Here is a 17,295-nt window from a genome sequence, read left to right as displayed (position 1 = left end):
ACCAGAGAAGACCTGCTTCCCTCCTTCACAGAGCCACCATCTTGTGTGGCAGACAAGACCTGTGCCCTCAGGATGGTTAGAGATCCGAGGCAGCCACCAGCCCAGATGACAACTTCGCGCAAATTAGGAAAAGGGCCCCTTCCTCTGAGGGGACACACCCATACCACGGCCCACAGCTCAGAGAGTAGAAGGTGGGCTGAATCTCAGTCCCCACGTTCCATCTCCACCCAGCGCCCTGTGCGGCCAGCAGTTGGCACAACCCTGTGGGACAGCCCTGTAGAGAACAACACAAGAGGACACAGAATCACCTGGGTTGTGGGCTATAGAAGCAGGTACACCCGAGAAGAGGAGACCTGGGAGAGTTGAGGAGAGGAAAGGACAGAGCCCTTGAGTTGGACCTTGAAGCATGGGGTGGGGGGAGGATGGGGCTCAACAGGTGAAAGTAGTAGGGCAGCAACTTCACAGGTGTGTTGAGGTAGGCCTTGGTTCTCCAACAGCTCACTTGCTGGGTTAGAGAACTCAGTCGGAGGCTGTCCAGGCAAACCAGTGCTTTGCAACTTTTGAAAGAAAACCTGAGTTATGAAAGGATCCTGGAACAGCACTGTCCAATAGAACTTTCTGCAAGGGAGATGTTCTGCATCTGCATAGTCCACATGAAATGTCTAGTGCACCTGAGGAATTGAATTTTTAAAAATTTAATTTTACTTAAATTTAAATTGCCACACTTGACTAGTGGCTGCCCCACAGGACAGGGCAATTCTAGTGCCTTCACTTGGCCATATTCCCAAAGCAGCCTTCCTGTTTGCAGGTGATCCAAGACATCCTTGAGTCCATGCCGCCCATCAACATGCAAGGACTCTGGGTTGATACCCCTATACTTGGCCCACTGGGGGACATAGAAATCTATAGGATTGCTCCCCAACGGAAGGAGAAGGAGGGTTGTGAACTCTGTGGGAGCAGGTGGCTCGTCTCTTTAGCCTCAGTATCTAGCATACTATTTGATAAAATGTAGGCACTAAGTCCGCAATAAACCCAAAGGCAACACACAAATTTGGGAAAGAATGCTTCAAAATAAGTGCTGACAGTGGTGCAGACAGAGGTGCCGAGAAGATTGTAGGAGGATTAAAAATGGGTAAGGTAAGTCTAAAGCTTGCCGGTGGCCCTGCTGGTCTTGGGCCCCCAGGATTAGCTGTGGCTTGGGGTGGCAGTGGAGAAAATGGAGATGCTGCCATTTGTCCATTGTTTCCAATCCATCATCTGTCTTAAGGTTAGGACAGCTGAGTTCAGAGCAGCCAGCAGATTAGCAACCCCATAAACTGTATGTGAGCGCAGTTCATATCCTCTGATGGAATGAGAATCTTCTCTTTCTAATTTCTCTGCTTTTTCCTCGCGGCTTTGGGGTTTGAGCTGACAGTACAAGAGGGCCCCTTATGATATCTCAGAGAAGTGTTTCACTATGCTGTCTGGCAAAAAGCCAACCAACCAACCAGCCTAGATTCAGCCCCATTCGGGGACCCAGAGAATGGGGGAGGGAGGTGAAGTGCCTTCATGTGGATGTGACCCAGCCCTAGCCTGCCCCAGCTTTGAAATTGTGGGATGTGGTTCAGCCTTCATGCTGGGATTCCCCATGCTTTTCCGTTACTCGGTAGTTCTTGTTCCCAAAGTCATCCCAACACTGTGACTCTGGGGCCTGGGCTCTGGCCCAGCTGACCCACGGATTTCCCAGGGTCTGGCTTTCTGGGCCTTTCCTCCTTTACATGTAAAATTGGGGAAGAGTCCAGCTTTTTTCCTCAGCCAAGGGTGAAGTCAAAGCAGGGGACAATAGTAAAAGTTTCTGGGAATTCCTGGAGGACAGTATTATACTTTGTTTTCTGGGGTAGAAGAGCTGAGGAAACTGCTATCAAAAGGAACAAAAATGATAACTTCCCACTGGGCATAGAAAAAGGATTTTCTCCTCCTTCTTAAAAATCTTTGACCCTTAAAACAGAGCTGGGATAAAAATTTGTCATATCAGTTTCCTGCTGACTCCAGGGGAAATATGGTGCTTTTTATTGAATCCATATATTGAAGCATTAGACACACTTAAAGGTAATTCACACCTGGAGAGAAGTCACAGGCTCTCTTCTTCCCCTGATGGAGCCAAGTAAAGCTGCCCTGAGCTCAGCGGCCTCATACCCAGCCAGCAAACCCAAATCCAGCAAAGGGAAGTCTGTGTGGGTTGGAAATTGGGTTAATGCCAGCTAAAACAGAAGCATCTATTTCTGTCTCTCCACCTGTGTGTGTGTGTGTGTGTGTGTGTGTGTGTGTGTCGGGTTTGTGCAAATAAAGTTGTACCACAGACTCACACTAATGCGGTGGGATAATTGGAGGCCCAACTTGGAGGCTGGTCCAGGTTTATACACCAGCATCCTGAGTTTCCACACGAAGGTGTGTTTTAGCCTGTGAACGTTTACTGTCGAAATGAGTGGGGAAGCTCTGTCCTCAAACCAGATTTAGATAATTGAAAGCCATCATTTCCAAATGGATTAGTAATTTATACATCGTTCCTGTCAGGGGTAGGGGTTGGGGAGAGTTGGTGGGGGGCGGTTTCTCTTTGTTGTGTGAGGACATTATGTGCTCTTAGGAAAACAAGATTAAAGGCCATAAACGGCCTATCTACCAAGGAGCAGGCCCCTCACCAAGGCTGGCGTTAATGAACAGATGGTTAGAAAGCAGACGTAATTATATTGTACTGTCAGAGCAGGCCCTCGCCTGCAATCACTAGAAATGCAGTTAAGACCTTTGCTCACTGTACTGCTTAATCAAAAAGAATAGGAGCCCTGAACTTTGTCTGCATTAAGATCCGTCTAAATAAGTTAATTCCAGGCACTTGAAATTGTGCAAGAATGGTTTTTCTGCAGCAAGGGGGCCTCAGTGGGGCACCTCCCCCCAGGGAGGACAGCAGTGATTTCTTTGGCCAAGGGGCCCATGACGATGCAGGACCACAGACACAGCAAATCGAGGCTTCCCAGTGAATGGCAGCCTGGGGGTCGTAGCCAGAGAGTGCATGTGCAGCGGGGCTGGGAGTGCCACTGTCCCACGCAGAGTGCGTCGCTCCTGTCCTGCGTCGTGTTAAGCAGGTCACAGTCCCCCTGGCCTTAGCTCTTTCACGTCCAAAGCAGGTGACATCTATCCTCTCTGCGGCCCAGTATTGTGTTCAGAAAGACTAGACTAGGGTGATACGCCACTCTGGAAAAGAACGTGGCAGCTTCTTACAAAGGAAGCATGTACTGAGCCGGTGATCTCGCCACCGTCCCCCTAGCTACACTCACGATATGTGTCCATACAAAGATGCGTACACCAATGTTTATAGCAGCGTTATTCGTAATAACCGAAAAAACTGAAAACAACTTAAACATCCATCTACAGGTGAATGGATAAACCAATTATGGTACCTCCATACAATGGAATACAACTCAGCAATAAAAAGGAACAAACCCTGAATACCTGCATCACCCTGAGGAATCTGGAAAACATGCTGAGTGAAAAGAAGCCAGACACAAAAGAGTACATACTCTTGTATGAGTCCACTTATATGCAGATGGAGAGAAGAGCAACATATAGTGACAGAAACCAGATCAGGGGTAGCCTGGGACCAGGGGTGGCAATGGGGATGACCTGGCAGGAGGCCTAAGGAATTCAGAGGTGGCGGACTGATGGGAAAGTTGTTTACCTTTGTGGTGACAGTCTCATGTACATTTGTCAAAACTCGTTGGACTGTGTCCTTAAAGTAGTTGTATTTTTAAATTGAAGGTCAACTAAACCTCACTGAAGTTGATTTTAAAAATGAAAACCAAACCACGGAAGCTTAGATTGGGAGTCTCACATTTAGACTGTGATCCTGTCTACTGTTTCCACTGAGGGGCCCTTTCAGCAAATTACCCGGGAGTTCTCAGCCTCAGTGTCTTCAGATGTAAAACATGGAATCGTGATAGACACCTCATGGTGTCATTGCGAATTACACAAGCTGATGGTAACACTGATCCTTACAGACGACTTATGTGCCAGGCAGTTCTAATTGCTTTGCAGCAATGAGTTCATCTTGAGGCAGTTTTGAACCCTGCAAAGCACTGCATACAAGTAAGTTAATACTTCCTGCACCTTGGAGGTAGGTGCTTGTTCAATTTTTGAAGTGGGTAAAATGTGCCCAGAAGAACATAAAAGTAAAGGACCACAAGCGGCCTTAGTAGGAACCAAGCTGCCCTCCTCAGCCTCGCAAGCCTGGTGAATGGGGAGGTGGCCCCCGAGCCTACCGGGAGAACGGAATGCAGTTCTCCACGTTTACCGAGAATCTGGATAGTCTCCCGTGGGGCCCCTCGCAACGTTCTCTACAGTCCCGGGTAAGAGGTGGCTTTTCCTATACAGCATTTGTCCAGGACATTCAATCCGCGTTTCTGCACCTGATCAGCGAGCCAGGCAGATGTGGTCCTCAGTGTGAACAGCTGTCGTATGCCGGCTAGCTAATAAGGAGCATTATCATCATTACTACTGTTTTTATCCACACCTCATTTTGCAGAGGAGGAAACCAAAACTAAGAGGGACTGTGCTTTTCCCAGAGTCCCCATGCTAGCAAGATTTCCTAATGCTTCCATCATGCCTCTTCCAGTTCTCTGTGATTTGAGGAGTTCGGAGCTAAGATTCTGAAGAATGAACGCCCAAGGAATGAAAGTAGATGGACGGTTGGGAAAACTACCAGAAATTCTGACATTAGTAGACTTTAATTTAAAGAGATTTATTGATTCCTTTTTAATGGGAGCAGATGAAGCCTTCTGGACTGGGCAATGTGGGACACCTTCCCAGTGCTTTCTTACAGTAAAAGAAATGTTAAATGAGCATTTAGAATAATCTGGAAGAGGAAAGAAGTCAGGAGGTCCTTGTGTCCTGGTGCCCGGTCTTGTCTGTTTCCCCGTAGACCGCCCTCCCCATGAGGTCTCACTCCCCAGCCTCCCTGACCTTGGGCTCCTTTTCTCCTCCCCTAGTGTGCACCAAAGGGCAGGTGGTGAGCAGCCAGTACCGGATGCTTGCAAAGCACGGGGGCTACGTGTGGCTGGAGACCCAGGGGACAGTCATCTACAACCCTCGCAACCTGCAGCCCCAGTGCATCATGTGCGTGAACTACGTCCTGAGGTAAGCATGTGAGGGCCGCAGGGCGGGGTGTGCAGGATGCCTGAGCTCCCCAGACGGAGGGCAGCAGGCCGAGGGAACGCAGACCTGCCGGAACCTGGGCACTGCCTCTTGCAAGCTCTTTGTGCCAATCCTTAGGACCTACAGGATTTTCATGGCTGTCTCGGGAACTGTAGGACACCTGGGGTTGCCCCTTCCCGGTGATTTTTTTTTTTTCTGTGTTTCCTCCCCCCATCTGTCATCTATGTCAGGCCTCTGACCCACGTGGGGAGGCAGATAGCATAGTTGCCACTTAATGAGTATTTTCTGAATGGGGAGCAAGGAAGGAGATATTGCTTGGGCTTTCTGGGAGAAGATGTAACAGCTTCACTCCATAGTGCCTGGGGAGAAAGGTGGAGATGGTCACCGCTAGAGTAAAACAGAAATAGAGCCCTCACACCCGTGTGAACAGTGCAGCGCATGCCCAGTAATGAAAGAACATCCCAGAGACATCCATATCCGGAGGGCATGCTCAGGGTTGCTGCCTCCATGATTCCAAACTTCACTGTGTGGTTCTTTACAAAATGCTGGCACGGCATCCATACCCGTGTTTTCGGCTGAGAGGGTTAGCTATCTGGCTTTCCGTATGTCCGGGGGTATAACAGGATTTTGCTAGAAAATGTGGAAGGTCTGAAGCACCTCTGGTCCCATCAGTGAGATCGAGAAGAACGACGTGGTGTTCTCCATGGACCAGACGGAATCCCTGTTCAAGCCCCACCTGATGGCCATGAACAGCATCTTTGACAGCAGTGGGGAGGTGGCGGTGTCTGACAAGAGTAACTACCTGTTCACCAAGCTGAAGGAGGAGCCCGAGGAGCTAGCCCAGCTAGCGCCCACTGCAGGAGATGTCATCGTTTCTCTGGATTTCGGTGGGTGCTTCTGAGCTGAACAGGGGACTGCTCAACCCTCTCTGGGTGGGGAGGAGGTTCTAACTGTAACAGGCCTCCCTGGCTTAGGGGTTCCTCAACCCCTGCCCCTTCCCTGGCCCTGTGAATCCTCTGTCGGAGGCCAGACTCTCTGCTGAGTGCCAGAGACCGATGCGCGCATCTGGTGCGGAGTAAGAGGGTCCTACTTCGGACTCTGCAAAGTGCCGAACGGGCGGAGGCTTTGGGGACTCTCTCCTGAGTAGCCAGTAGATTCTCCAGCACGGGGGGTGGGGGGTTGGGGGTGGGAAGTGGGGGGTGGAGTCTGACATGAGGGAGGGGGCAACGAGAGAGATGCTCTGAGGCTGCTGCTGTGTTTTCACAGAGAGGGTGGCTCCTCCTGGGCCTTAAAGGACAGATTGCTCGTTTAGGGAGAGGGCCAGGCTGAAATGGTAGGAGAAATAATTCCGGAAAAGTGGAGGGAGAAAAGATGCTGGCCCAGGATGAAGTCCTTATATGCACTATTTCTTTAAAATGCTGGCCTGTGCACGGGGCGCCTGGGCGACTCAGTCGGTGAAGCATCCAACTCTTGATTTCGGCTCAGGTCATGATCTCAGGGGTGGTGAGATCAAGCCCCATGTTGGGCTCGGTGCTGGGCGTGGAGTCTGTTGGAGAGTCTCTCTCCCTCTGCCCTTCCCCCGACCCTGTGCACCCGTTCTTAAAAATTAAAATGTTGGCATGTCCCGATGTGTGGCCCCAGGCAGAGTTTTCGGCCCTGTCCCCCTCCCATTCTGGAAACACCTTCGATGTGTACCTGGGAAGCCCCTTGTTCCCAGGTTGTGACCCCCATCACCCTCCCCGGCCTCCCGTGCCTGCCCGAGGGCTAGCAGCACCTCCCCCTGCTCACCCTACCCTGGCTTGGCCTCTTTGGAAGTGCTCTGGAGAGGCCACGCAGGGATTGCGACTTCAGAAACTGTAAAGGGTAGTGGCCCCGGGATGAGAGGTCTCGCAGTGGCCCTGTGTTGTGGCAGGACTGAGGAACTCTTACAACCTCCTCCTCGTGGACATTCCCGACCCCTTGTCAAGGAGGCGGGCCCTAGTTACCTGTAGTCTCTGACAAGGAAACGCTCCCGAAGGGCCCTCCCTTCCAAGGGAGGCAGTTCGTTGCCTCACAATCCCGGTTCAGGGCCCGTAGTTGCAGTGGGGCCTCGGAGGCTGAAAGCCCCAGACATGCTTTCTGACCCTCCGAGGACCTTCCATGCACCCCCTGGGCTTTCTGTGCCCGGGGGTAAGGCCAGGGGTTGTGGGTGGTAACCAGCCGGGCCCATGTCTCCACAGGGAGCCAGAGCTTCGAGGAGGCCTCATCCTACGGCAGCACCCTGCTGCCCCCAAGCCAGCCGTGGCCCAGAGAGCCGAGGAGCCAGAGCGAGCCGGGGAGCCTGCCCGCCTTCACCGTGCCCCAAGCGGCAGCCTCTGGCAGCGCCACCCCAAGTGGCAGCAGCAGCAGCAGCTGCTCCACGGTGAGCACCCTGCCTTGGGGTGCGGACATGGAAAGGGTGGGCTGCCCCTTTTGGCTGCTGCAGAATGGCCGAGTAGATGGCCCACCTAGGCATACGGCCCGGAGTTCCCCTAGGGGCATGGGGACACTTACTGCCCGCTGTTCCAGCCATGTGCTCTGTGTGCACCCCCATCTAAATGCCAAGTTCCTTGAAGCTGGGGGCTGAGGGGCACATAGCTTTGAGCCCATAGCTCAGGCCCCAGGCAGGGCCGTCACTGTCCTGCTGGGGGCACAGAGCTGTAGTTCCCAGAGCCCCGCCGGCCATGGCCTTCTTGTAAGGAGGGGTCCCTCTACACATACTTGTGCCGCGGACTGGGGATGAATCTGGGAGTGTAGGCATGTATTGCTCCTTTCACCTTGGACTTCTGGGGAGAGCAGTGCCCTCCTCATGACTTGGTCGCTCTCCTTCCTGGCCCCCAGCCCAGCAGCCCCGGAGACTATTACACATCCCTGAATGATGATCTGAAGATTGAAGTGATCGAGAAGCTCTTCACGATGGATACAGAGGCAAAGGACCAGGGCGGCACCCAGGTAGACGGGCCGTGCCTGCCCGCTGGTGGGTGGTGAAGGCTCACACCCGTTCTTGCAGCCGCATCCCTTTGTTGCAGAGACCACGGCCCTGGTCTTACATGGGAAGGGGAGCCTGGGGTAGGCCCCTTCTCCCACCTCTGTCCTCTGCTTTGCAGGCCCCATCCAGCTCGTGCACTCTTTACTGAGGCCAGGTTTTCATGTTGCACCAAGAAAGCAAACTACCTGAATCCTTTCTTAAAGAAGCCCTGTGTTTAAAGAGTAGATTCAGAATTGTGAGAGGCTTATAAAACACAAGGGACAATTACTCTCCTCACACACACATTCATCTTTGGATTCTGAAATAGCAACTTTTATTTTAAATGCATCTTAGAAGGACCTCTGACAGAGATTTTCATTTACACACAACTTTTCAGGAATGCACATGGGCAGTGTCCTTGAAAGGGACTGGTTTTCCTGAAAAATTATAAAAACAGGGACGAAGTGGGTGGATGTTTAAGGACCCTTTTGTTTTAGTTCCAGTTCTTCTAACGAATCCCCTTGCTGCTCAGCTGGTCTCTTCGGCCTGCCTGGTGCAAGCTCCCGCAATTCGGCACAACTTCCCTACTTGAACCCTTCCTGCTCTCTCCTCTGAACTCCTGAGGGGTCTGTGACTCAGGACTTGATTCTGTCTGCTTCTGTTCTTCCATGGTGCCATGCAGCACATCATCACTAAGCTGCACACCACTGCCCCCCCCCCCCCCCACCAGCAAGGGCATCATTTTTGCCGTGGGCTTTTGGGTACACCCCGTGGTGCCTGGCAGGACACTGGGAGCTTAAGCACGATGCCCGAGAACTTTTGTGAAAGTCTCTCTGCCAGCAGGGTGTTCTTACTCTACAAGCAGGCCACAGATGAAGCCGGGGCACGCACTTTGTGCTCAGGCCTGTGCAGGAGAGGAGGACAGAGCTGTCTCTGGCTCCCCACGAGCCACATGTACACCACGGGCCTCAGGGGCAGCCTCACCGGGGCCACAGGAGAGAGGGTGGGGTTTGGACAGGGAAACGGGAGAGAGGAGGGGTAAGGCAGGGTTCACCCATGGGGAACGTGCAGGGACCACCGAGTGGAGCGTGGAGATTGGGGGCACAAACCCCTGGAAAGGCTAGCATCCCAGGCCGGGAGACAAATCTGAGTTTTCTGGTGGTGGGCCACAGGGATCAAAGGCTGTGCTAGGGGAAGGGGTGCAGGAGAGGGAGAACACGGGCAGGGCTGTGAGGCACGGAGGGGCTGGAATAGCATTCTCGAGGTGATGCCCACCTCACCGTGCCTTGGCCTCTGCGCTCTCCTCAGACGGACTTCAGTGAGCTGGACTTGGAGACCCTGGCACCTTACATCCCCATGGACGGTGAAGACTTCCAGCTCAGTCCCATCTGCCCCGAAGAGAGGCTCCTGCCGGAGAAGCCGCAGTCCACCCCCCAGCACTGCTTCAGCACCATGACGAACATCTTCCAGCCACTGGCGCCAATGGCCTCCCATGGGCCCTTCCTCCTGGACAAATATCAGCAGCAGCTGGGAAGCAAGAAGATAGAGCCTGAGCACCAGCCTATGTCCTCCATCTTCTTTGATGGCGGGAGTAAGGTGTCACTGCCCCCGTGCTGTGGCCAAACCAGCACCCCTCTCTCCTCCATGGGAGGCAGATCCAACACCCAGTGGCCCCCTGACCCACCATTACATTTTGGGCCCACTAAGTGGCCTGCTGCAGATCAGCACACGGAGTCCTTGGGGCCATCACCGTTGGGCGCCCCCATCACCTCACCTCATCTCTCCATGTTCAAGAAAAGGTGAGCTTCCCTTGGCTGCGTCTGCAGAGGCTCCCACGGCAGGGGGTGGGGTGGAGCTCTGGGGTCCCAGAAAGGTTCCCTGTTCCTCCCTTGCCACAGCCTTCCCTGTGCTCTGAGGATGGAGGCCTTGGGGGAATCACTCTGAGGTATGTGAGGACACATTTCTGTCAGGGCCGAGGCAGAGAGAAGGGGCCTGCTGAGGGCCTTGAACACCAGTGTCTCTCCCTTCAGACCAGGGCTCATCAGCCGAGGCACAGATGCACACAAGTATTTGAATGACTCCTTTTAGTTCTCTGCTGGAACCCTGGCTGAGAAAAGCATAAAAGAGGCGCTTGCTTCTCCCCTGCCTATTGGCTGTACCTGGTTCCACCGCAGCAGCCTCTCCAGGCTCCTCCCATCTCCCCAGCAAGGCCCATGTCAACCAGTGGGGCGCTCACTGGGCCGAGTCACAGTGGTTGATCGGTGGCTTCTCGCTCCGCTTCTCTCTCCCTGGGGCGCTTGCCCATCCTCACTGGGGAGCTGTCCCAGCAGTGCTGGGGAGAGGACAGAAGACTGAGGTTTTCAAGACCAGTGTCACCCACTGTGCAGCCACAAATGAGGCTGCCTGGATACAGCTGGGCCGGCAGGCAGATGTGGAGGGAGGTCCAGGTAACTTGAACCATCCGCATCTCAAGCCCACTAACCCCTCCTCTGGGACTCTGAGCCAGCACGGGCAAGTATTAGTTCTGGAAGGGCCCTCTGAAGGCACTGACAACAGGAGGGGTGTAGGGCTCCCAACTCCTTCACAGCTCTCTCTCTTGGGCTTGGCAGGTCTGCAAAGGGCTTTGGGCCCCAAGGCCCAGATGTGCTGAGCCCAGCCATGGTAGCCCTGGCCAACAAGCTGAAGCTGAAGCGACAGCGAGAATATGAGGAACAAGCCTTCCAAGACATGAGTGGGGTGAGCCACCTGCCTGGCGCCCTCTGGGTTCCCTCCACAGCCCCGGGGGCGGGGGGGGGGGGCGCGCGGCTGTGTGTGGAGACAGGGCGGAGGTCCAGCCTGGCCGGAAACTCTTGCACTGGCTGTGAGGGCCCAGAGAGCCTGCCAGGGGCAGCGGGGAGGGGTGTGGATGTGGCCTCTCAGAGAGCACACCAGCCCCGGTGCAGGCCCACCGTACCGCCGACTCAGTTTGAGGACCTGGTTCTCTGGCCTTCTCACCTCTACATCCAGGGGGACCCATCGAGCAGCAGCACTTCGCATCAGGTGTGGAAAAGGATGAAGAGCCTCAGGGGCAACGTGAGCTGCCCTCTGATGCCCGACAAACTGCTGAGCGCAAACCTCCCCAGTGGTAAGCGGCAGGCCCAGGCCTCCTGGGGGGCTGTGAGGACAGCATTTGCAGGGGCTCCTCTGCGTTCCTCCACGGTCTCAGCACCTGCCTCTCTGAGCCTTGGCGGAACAGGCCAGGGTCCCGTGCCGCCCCGCGCACACCCCCTCCCCCTTCGCACTAGGCTCAGATGATACAGTCAGGACGTGCTGGGCACTGGTGCCACTGGAGCTGGCTCTCGTTCTGAGCACCTTTTGTGAAGGAAGGGGCTGCGAGGGGTTTTGCAGTCTCTCCCCTGCCTGGGCCTGGCACTGCCCTCACTTGCTGGCATTGGTCTTTCAGACGAGTTCACCCAGAATCCCATGAGGGGCCTCGGACAGCCCCTGAGACACCTGCCACCACCACCCTCTGCCGGGAGCCCTGGGGAGAACGCCAAGAGGGGGCTCCCCCCGCAGTGTTACGCCCCTCCGTACCAGGACTACAGCCTGCCATCGGCTCACAAGGTGTCAGGTGAGTGCGTTCGGGAACTGGAACCTCTGGGCGGCGGGGCTCAGCTCAGTACGAGGAGGGGACTGCCGCCCCGGAGGGCAGCTGCCTTTCCCAGAAGGAGTACAGCAGGGGCTGCATGCCGTCTGCCCCCAGAGTTCTAGAAGAGACATCCAGGGCTCTTTGGACCGAAGAGTCCCCGAGCCCATGTCTTCTGCTCAGGGTTTCAGGGTGCCATATTGCCTACTGCCTCCTTCACAGCAGGGGCATTGCTCTGCCTTCGGGCAAGGACTGAGCTGAGGACATGCACAGAGAACGCGCTGCCGCGGGGTGGCCTGGAGAATTCTGGGAGGGTTAGCCACCAGACCCCCCCCCCGACCCCGCATTCTACCCTGGACTGCCTGTGTCTGTTCCCATCTTACAGATCCTAGATACCACCCCAGAAGGGTTGCTATTTGACATGAATATAATCGGTGGCTTGGGGGAAACATCCCAGAAGCCCTCTTATGGAAGAGACCCTTTTGGAATGTTTGACTGAGAGCTTTAAACACACGGTACCAACCATTCTTTCAGGCATGGCCAGTCGGCTGCTTGGGCCCTCCTTTGAGCCCTACCTGCTGCCCGAATTGACCAGATATGACTGTGAGGTGAATGTTCCGGTGCCAGGAAGCTCCACGCTCCTGCAAGGAGGGGACCTCCTCAGAGCCCTGGACCAGGCCACCTGAGCCAGGGCTCCCCCTTGGGCGGCTCCCTACCCCCCCCACCCCGCCGGCCCACACCGCCCTGCCAGCTTCACTCTCTACGTCTACTTTTGCAACTAGGTATCTCTAACACCAACACACTTTTTACAAGATGTACCTGGCCTGGCAAACCTGCCCACGTCACCAAGTAGTGGCCTTTTTCTAAAGATGCTCACTTTAGTAGCTGTATTTTTAAATACACCGTTTTCCCTGCTGTTTTATTCTGTCAATGAACATGTTCTTAAATTTTGTAAGATTTTTCTTTCCCAACTTCGATTACTTCTAATTTATATTATTCATGGGCCCCTTTGTCTCGCTCTCTCACACACACAGTATCCATACTAACAAGTTCTGTGTTAAGTCTGGTCTCTTGTCGGGAAAGCTTTGGCTTCATTTAACTAAAAAAAGGTTTTGTTGTTGTTGTTGTTGTTGTTGCCAAAGAGAAACAAAGTAATTTTGCTATCCAAGCTGGACTTTCGTGGCCTGTTCCTCTCAAAGCCCTTCTCCTTTCTTTCTTAAAACTAATCACCCTATGGTAAATTTCCATCTTTTTTCTCTTCTTAAGTCTACCTTAGCTCTAATCTTGACACAACTTTTGGGAAAAAGAAATGTGAAGGGTGAACTCCAGCGTATGCGGTTGTCTGTGAAGGTTGCGCAGTGTGGCTTTTCCCTCACTGTTTGGGGTTCTCCTGCATTCGGTGGATTTGTTTGTTAATTATTATTCAAAAACATAACTGAGTTTTTAAAAAAAAAAAACTTAAACCTGGGTTAATGTGTTTATCATATATATGGGTACTTTGTAATATCTAAAAACTTAGAAACAAATGGAATCCTGCTCACAAAATCACTTTAAGATATTTTTCATAAGGTGTTGGTTTTCTCTCTCCTGGTGTTGCCGACACTGCAATCGCTCGGCACTCCCCTGGGTCTGCCCTAGCTCTGCTCAAGGTCTCTCGCTTTTGGCTCTGGGGATATGCCATGGGCGTGACAAACAATCCAAGACATGGAATCATGAAGTGTTGGGAGCATTGCGAGCTGTCTTCTCATGTTCTATATGTATTATGTATGTATGTATGTATGTATATTATTATTGCTGCCAAGAGGGTCTGATGGCATGTTATGGGGTGAGGGTGGGGCGAATCTAAGGGAGGGGAAGTGCTTTAATTTTTCTTCAGATTTTGTTGCTAGCCCTTCAAGTGCACTGAGCTATGGGACTCTAAAGGTCTTTCACGTGGCACATTTGGATATTTCCAGAATTACCATGAGATGGTTTCAGTGGGAATTCAGGAAAGAAAGTGAGGATTCAGAAATGGTGCAGTGATCCAGCCCACGGTCCTCCCAGCTTACCAGCCTGGAGCACATGGAGCTGGCCTGAGAGAGGGTGCGGAAAGGGGCTGTAGCTGGTCCTGACCAGGCCCGCACCCCTTCCTCAGCCTGCTGTCAGGTGGCCCCGCCAGGAGCAGCAGGTAGACTTCCTGGTTGGCCCCTAGCCTCAGGCCTTCCCCAAGGTCTGTCACCTGAAGTGACTTACACAGGTAGGAAGCACTGAAAATCAAGTGTTCTCAGAGCACTTTATAACCCACTGGTTTAAGAGGGACAATACCTTTTGGTTTTTAAATACCAATCACATGGAGCTCTTCTGTCCTGGGTACAATGAGGAAATTTCTAGAAACACACACAAAGCACGGCAGGCCAAGAATTTGGTAAAGCTGGATGGACTTATTGCCGAAAACACAACAAAAAACTGAAGTTCAAAAGAAATCTAGGAGAAAAAATGACCTGGTCACTGCCTTGACCAAATCACACTGTAGCACCACTGCTTGGCCCCACGCACGGCGGCAGAACTTGAAGGGTTACTGACGTGTAAACGCTGGTGTTTGATTTCCTGTGTGTGTTGCCTCAGCATTAAGGGCATTTTACCCTTGCAGTTTTACTAAAACACTCTGAAAAATATTCCAAGCTTCATATTAACCTTACCTGTCAACATAACGAGTTCATGAACGTTACTGTATTGTCAAACTCCTACTGACAACATTATTATAGAGGAGCTTAACTTTATAAGGAAATGTATTTTGACACTGATATCTTATTAAAGTGTTCTGATCCTACCATTGTTGGTGGCTCTTGTTTTGTGGAGCTTTGTCACGGGCTACACCGATGTAAAGCAAAGCCTCTAGTCAATAGTTTACAGACAACGCACGCCGACCCCGATCTCTGTGAGGCAATGGAGCCAGCCGACAGGAAGGAGATGACAACATGAACACTTGGGAACCTGCTCAAGACTGGGCGCCATGTTGTATCAGCCATATTTCCGCCTAGTTTTCTGCCTGCCACTGGGCCCTTTCTTGTATCCTGGGGGGGGGGGGGGAGTTCCCCAAGGAAAGAAGTCACGGTCAGCTTTCAGAAGGCTACAAGAAACAGCGTGAGAGCTGTGCTGGTCTACATGTAACAGTCTGCACTTCGAGATGAAGGTTTGAAGGGGCAGCATGGGTACCGGCAGTCAGGGAGGACCTCAGTGTGGAGGTGGCAGGGCTCCAGTGGGGCCTTACCAGGGAGAATGTAAAGGGGGGAGGGGAAGGGCCAAGACTGCCTCAGGCAGAGACAGGGCATGATGGTTCCCAAATTCAAATTTTACTTTTCTAAGTCGTGCCCTGCTTATGAACAGGCAGCTGTCCCTATAGGGTCATGCAGGGGCTGGGGAGAGAGCCAGCAGCAGCCTCTGCTCACAACCGTCAGTCTTAGAACCAGCCTTTCCAGCATATTCCTTTGAACTCCATGGTCCCAGCGGGAACTGCTTGGCCTCTCGGTGGCCTTTGTGAAATCGAAATCAATCCCTTCACTTCCATGACCACCCAGGCAGAATCAGGAGAAAAGACTTTTTTTCAGGTTATCTAGTCTCTTATTTTTGTACAACTTTCACACTAAGAATGGCTTTTAAAATGTTTTAATAATTGAACAAAATTACAAGAAGGAAAACCTTTTGTGGCACAATAAAATGATATGAAATTCAAATTTCAGGATTCACAAGTGTATTGGAAGGCAGCCAGGCCCATGTGCTCCCATATTGTCCATGGCTGCTTTCCTGCTATACCAGCAGAGCTCTGTGATGGAGCTCAGAGGGCCCCCAAAGCCGAAAATGTTTAGAAAAAGCTAGCTGACCCTTCTCTACACCTTAGACCCCTGATCCTTCCATTACGCCCAAGTGCTGGTGGATCCAGATTGCTTGTGACTTTGCCAAGACTTTTAAAGTTTTAATGCTACCCACCCCCCCCACACACACACACACTCACACGCGGTTTTTTAAAATGATACTCATTTGGTGAAGTCATGATCTCTTCAAGAGCTTACCAGCTAAGAGCAGAAACAAAAGCAATTCTGAGTAATTCTCCTGTATGAGGTGGTATACCGTGATAGAGGCCCAGGGCCCATCATTTTTTTAGGTAGTCCCTGTCTCAAATACTGGGCAGATGAGCAGGACAAAGGCATAAGGCCAGAACAGCACATGCAGGAGACGCCGGGGAGCAGGCAGGACACTGGGGCTGGGGAGACGGCAGCCTGGCCACTCACAGCACAGGCCTGGAGTCAGACAGACCTGGGCTCAGGCCCTCACTCTGGCTTCTAGCTGCGTAAACTGGGGAAACCCCTTAATGCCTGCGAGCCTGTGTCTGCCTCCCTGGGCACTGGGCATGGTTAAGAGTCCCTGCCTCAGAGGTGAAGGCTGGAGATATAAATTTGGGAATCAACAGCAGGTAAATTGTACTTAACTCGATGAGACTGGATTAAATTACCCAGCAGGTAAGAGCAGAGGCAGACAGTCCAGTTCTAAGGTAGAGCCCCAGGCCATGTAAGTGCTAGTCAAAGTCAGAGGAGGAGCCAGCCAAGAGGCTGAGCCGAAGCAGCAAGTAGAAAAAACCCAGGAGTGTTGCATCCCAAAAGCCAAGAGGAGGGAGTGTTCCAGGAAGAAGGAACAGTTAACTGGGCCACACGCTCGGCTGAAAGATCAGGTAAGAGAAGGACACAAAGTTGGCTCTGGGGTTTGGCAACATGGTGATCCTCACTGACCTTGCACAATGCATTTTGGGTAGAGAGCACAGCACAGCGGCTTGATGGGAGTGGTTGAAGAATGAGCTGGCTGGAGCAGAGAGTGGATAGAGACCACAGCAACACACAACTCTTTCAGGAAGTTTCCCTGCGAAGGGAAGCAGGGAAATGGAGTAAAGCTGGAAGAAGCAGCTGTTTTGCTTTCTAATATTTAATGAACTTTTGTTTTAGAATAATTTTAGATTGGCAGACAAGTTGTGAGAATATTATAGAGAGCCCGTACACGCAGTTCCCTCCATTGCTAACGTTATTGTGGTACATATGTCAAACTAAGAAACCAATATTGATAACATTCTTATTATCTAAGATTTGTACTTGATTTAAACTTCCTTAGTTTTTGTCTAATGGATTCCTTTTCTGTTCCAGGATCCTATCCAAGATACCACATTTCATGTAATTGTCATGTGTCCTCAGGCTTCTCTAGACTGTGATAGCTTCATGGTCCATCAACAGGAGTCATTCAGACTTCCCGCGTTGTTGATGACCTTGACAGTCTTGAGGAGTGCTGTTCAGATATTCTTATATAACATCATCCTTCAATTTGGATTTGTCACAGGTTATTGTCATGGTTAGAGATCATGGGCTTGGGGGGGGGGGGGGTGGGGATGACAGCGGACGTAAAGACCCAGTCTCACGCCATCGTATCAAGGGTACATACTATCAGTGTGACTTCTCACCGTTGATGTTAACCTTCATCA

The 17,295-nt window shown here is 52.2% G+C and overlaps 1 protein-coding gene across 1 annotated transcript in view; it reads left to right on the top strand.

The window, feature by feature from the left end:
* The window catches only part of EPAS1 (endothelial PAS domain protein 1), an 82,903-nt gene extending 68,299 nt beyond the window's left edge, over positions 1-14,604 (top strand). The window contains exons 8-16 of the mRNA XM_028103997.2: positions 5,019-5,166; positions 5,857-6,071; positions 7,404-7,585; positions 8,044-8,154; positions 9,479-9,969; positions 10,780-10,906; positions 11,177-11,294; positions 11,613-11,780; positions 12,330-14,604. Of these exons, the coding sequence (XP_027959798.1) occupies positions 5,019-5,166; positions 5,857-6,071; positions 7,404-7,585; positions 8,044-8,154; positions 9,479-9,969; positions 10,780-10,906; positions 11,177-11,294; positions 11,613-11,780; positions 12,330-12,481 (1,712 nt within the window). The 3' untranslated portion in view covers positions 12,482-14,604. The remainder of the gene's footprint in view (positions 1-5,018; positions 5,167-5,856; positions 6,072-7,403; positions 7,586-8,043; positions 8,155-9,478; positions 9,970-10,779; positions 10,907-11,176; positions 11,295-11,612; positions 11,781-12,329) is intronic.
* The last annotated feature ends 2,691 nt before the right edge of the window (positions 14,605-17,295 follow it).

Source organism: Eumetopias jubatus, unplaced genomic scaffold (genome assembly GCF_037043125.1).
Source record: "Eumetopias jubatus isolate StellerSeaLion01/CBP00866 unplaced genomic scaffold, mEumJub1_p1.0 scaffold_9, whole genome shotgun sequence".
Classification (NCBI taxonomy): Eukaryota; Metazoa; Chordata; class Mammalia; order Carnivora; family Otariidae; genus Eumetopias; species Eumetopias jubatus.
Note: the sequence above shows the minus strand (reverse complement) of the source record. Positions and strands in the feature narration are given on the sequence as shown.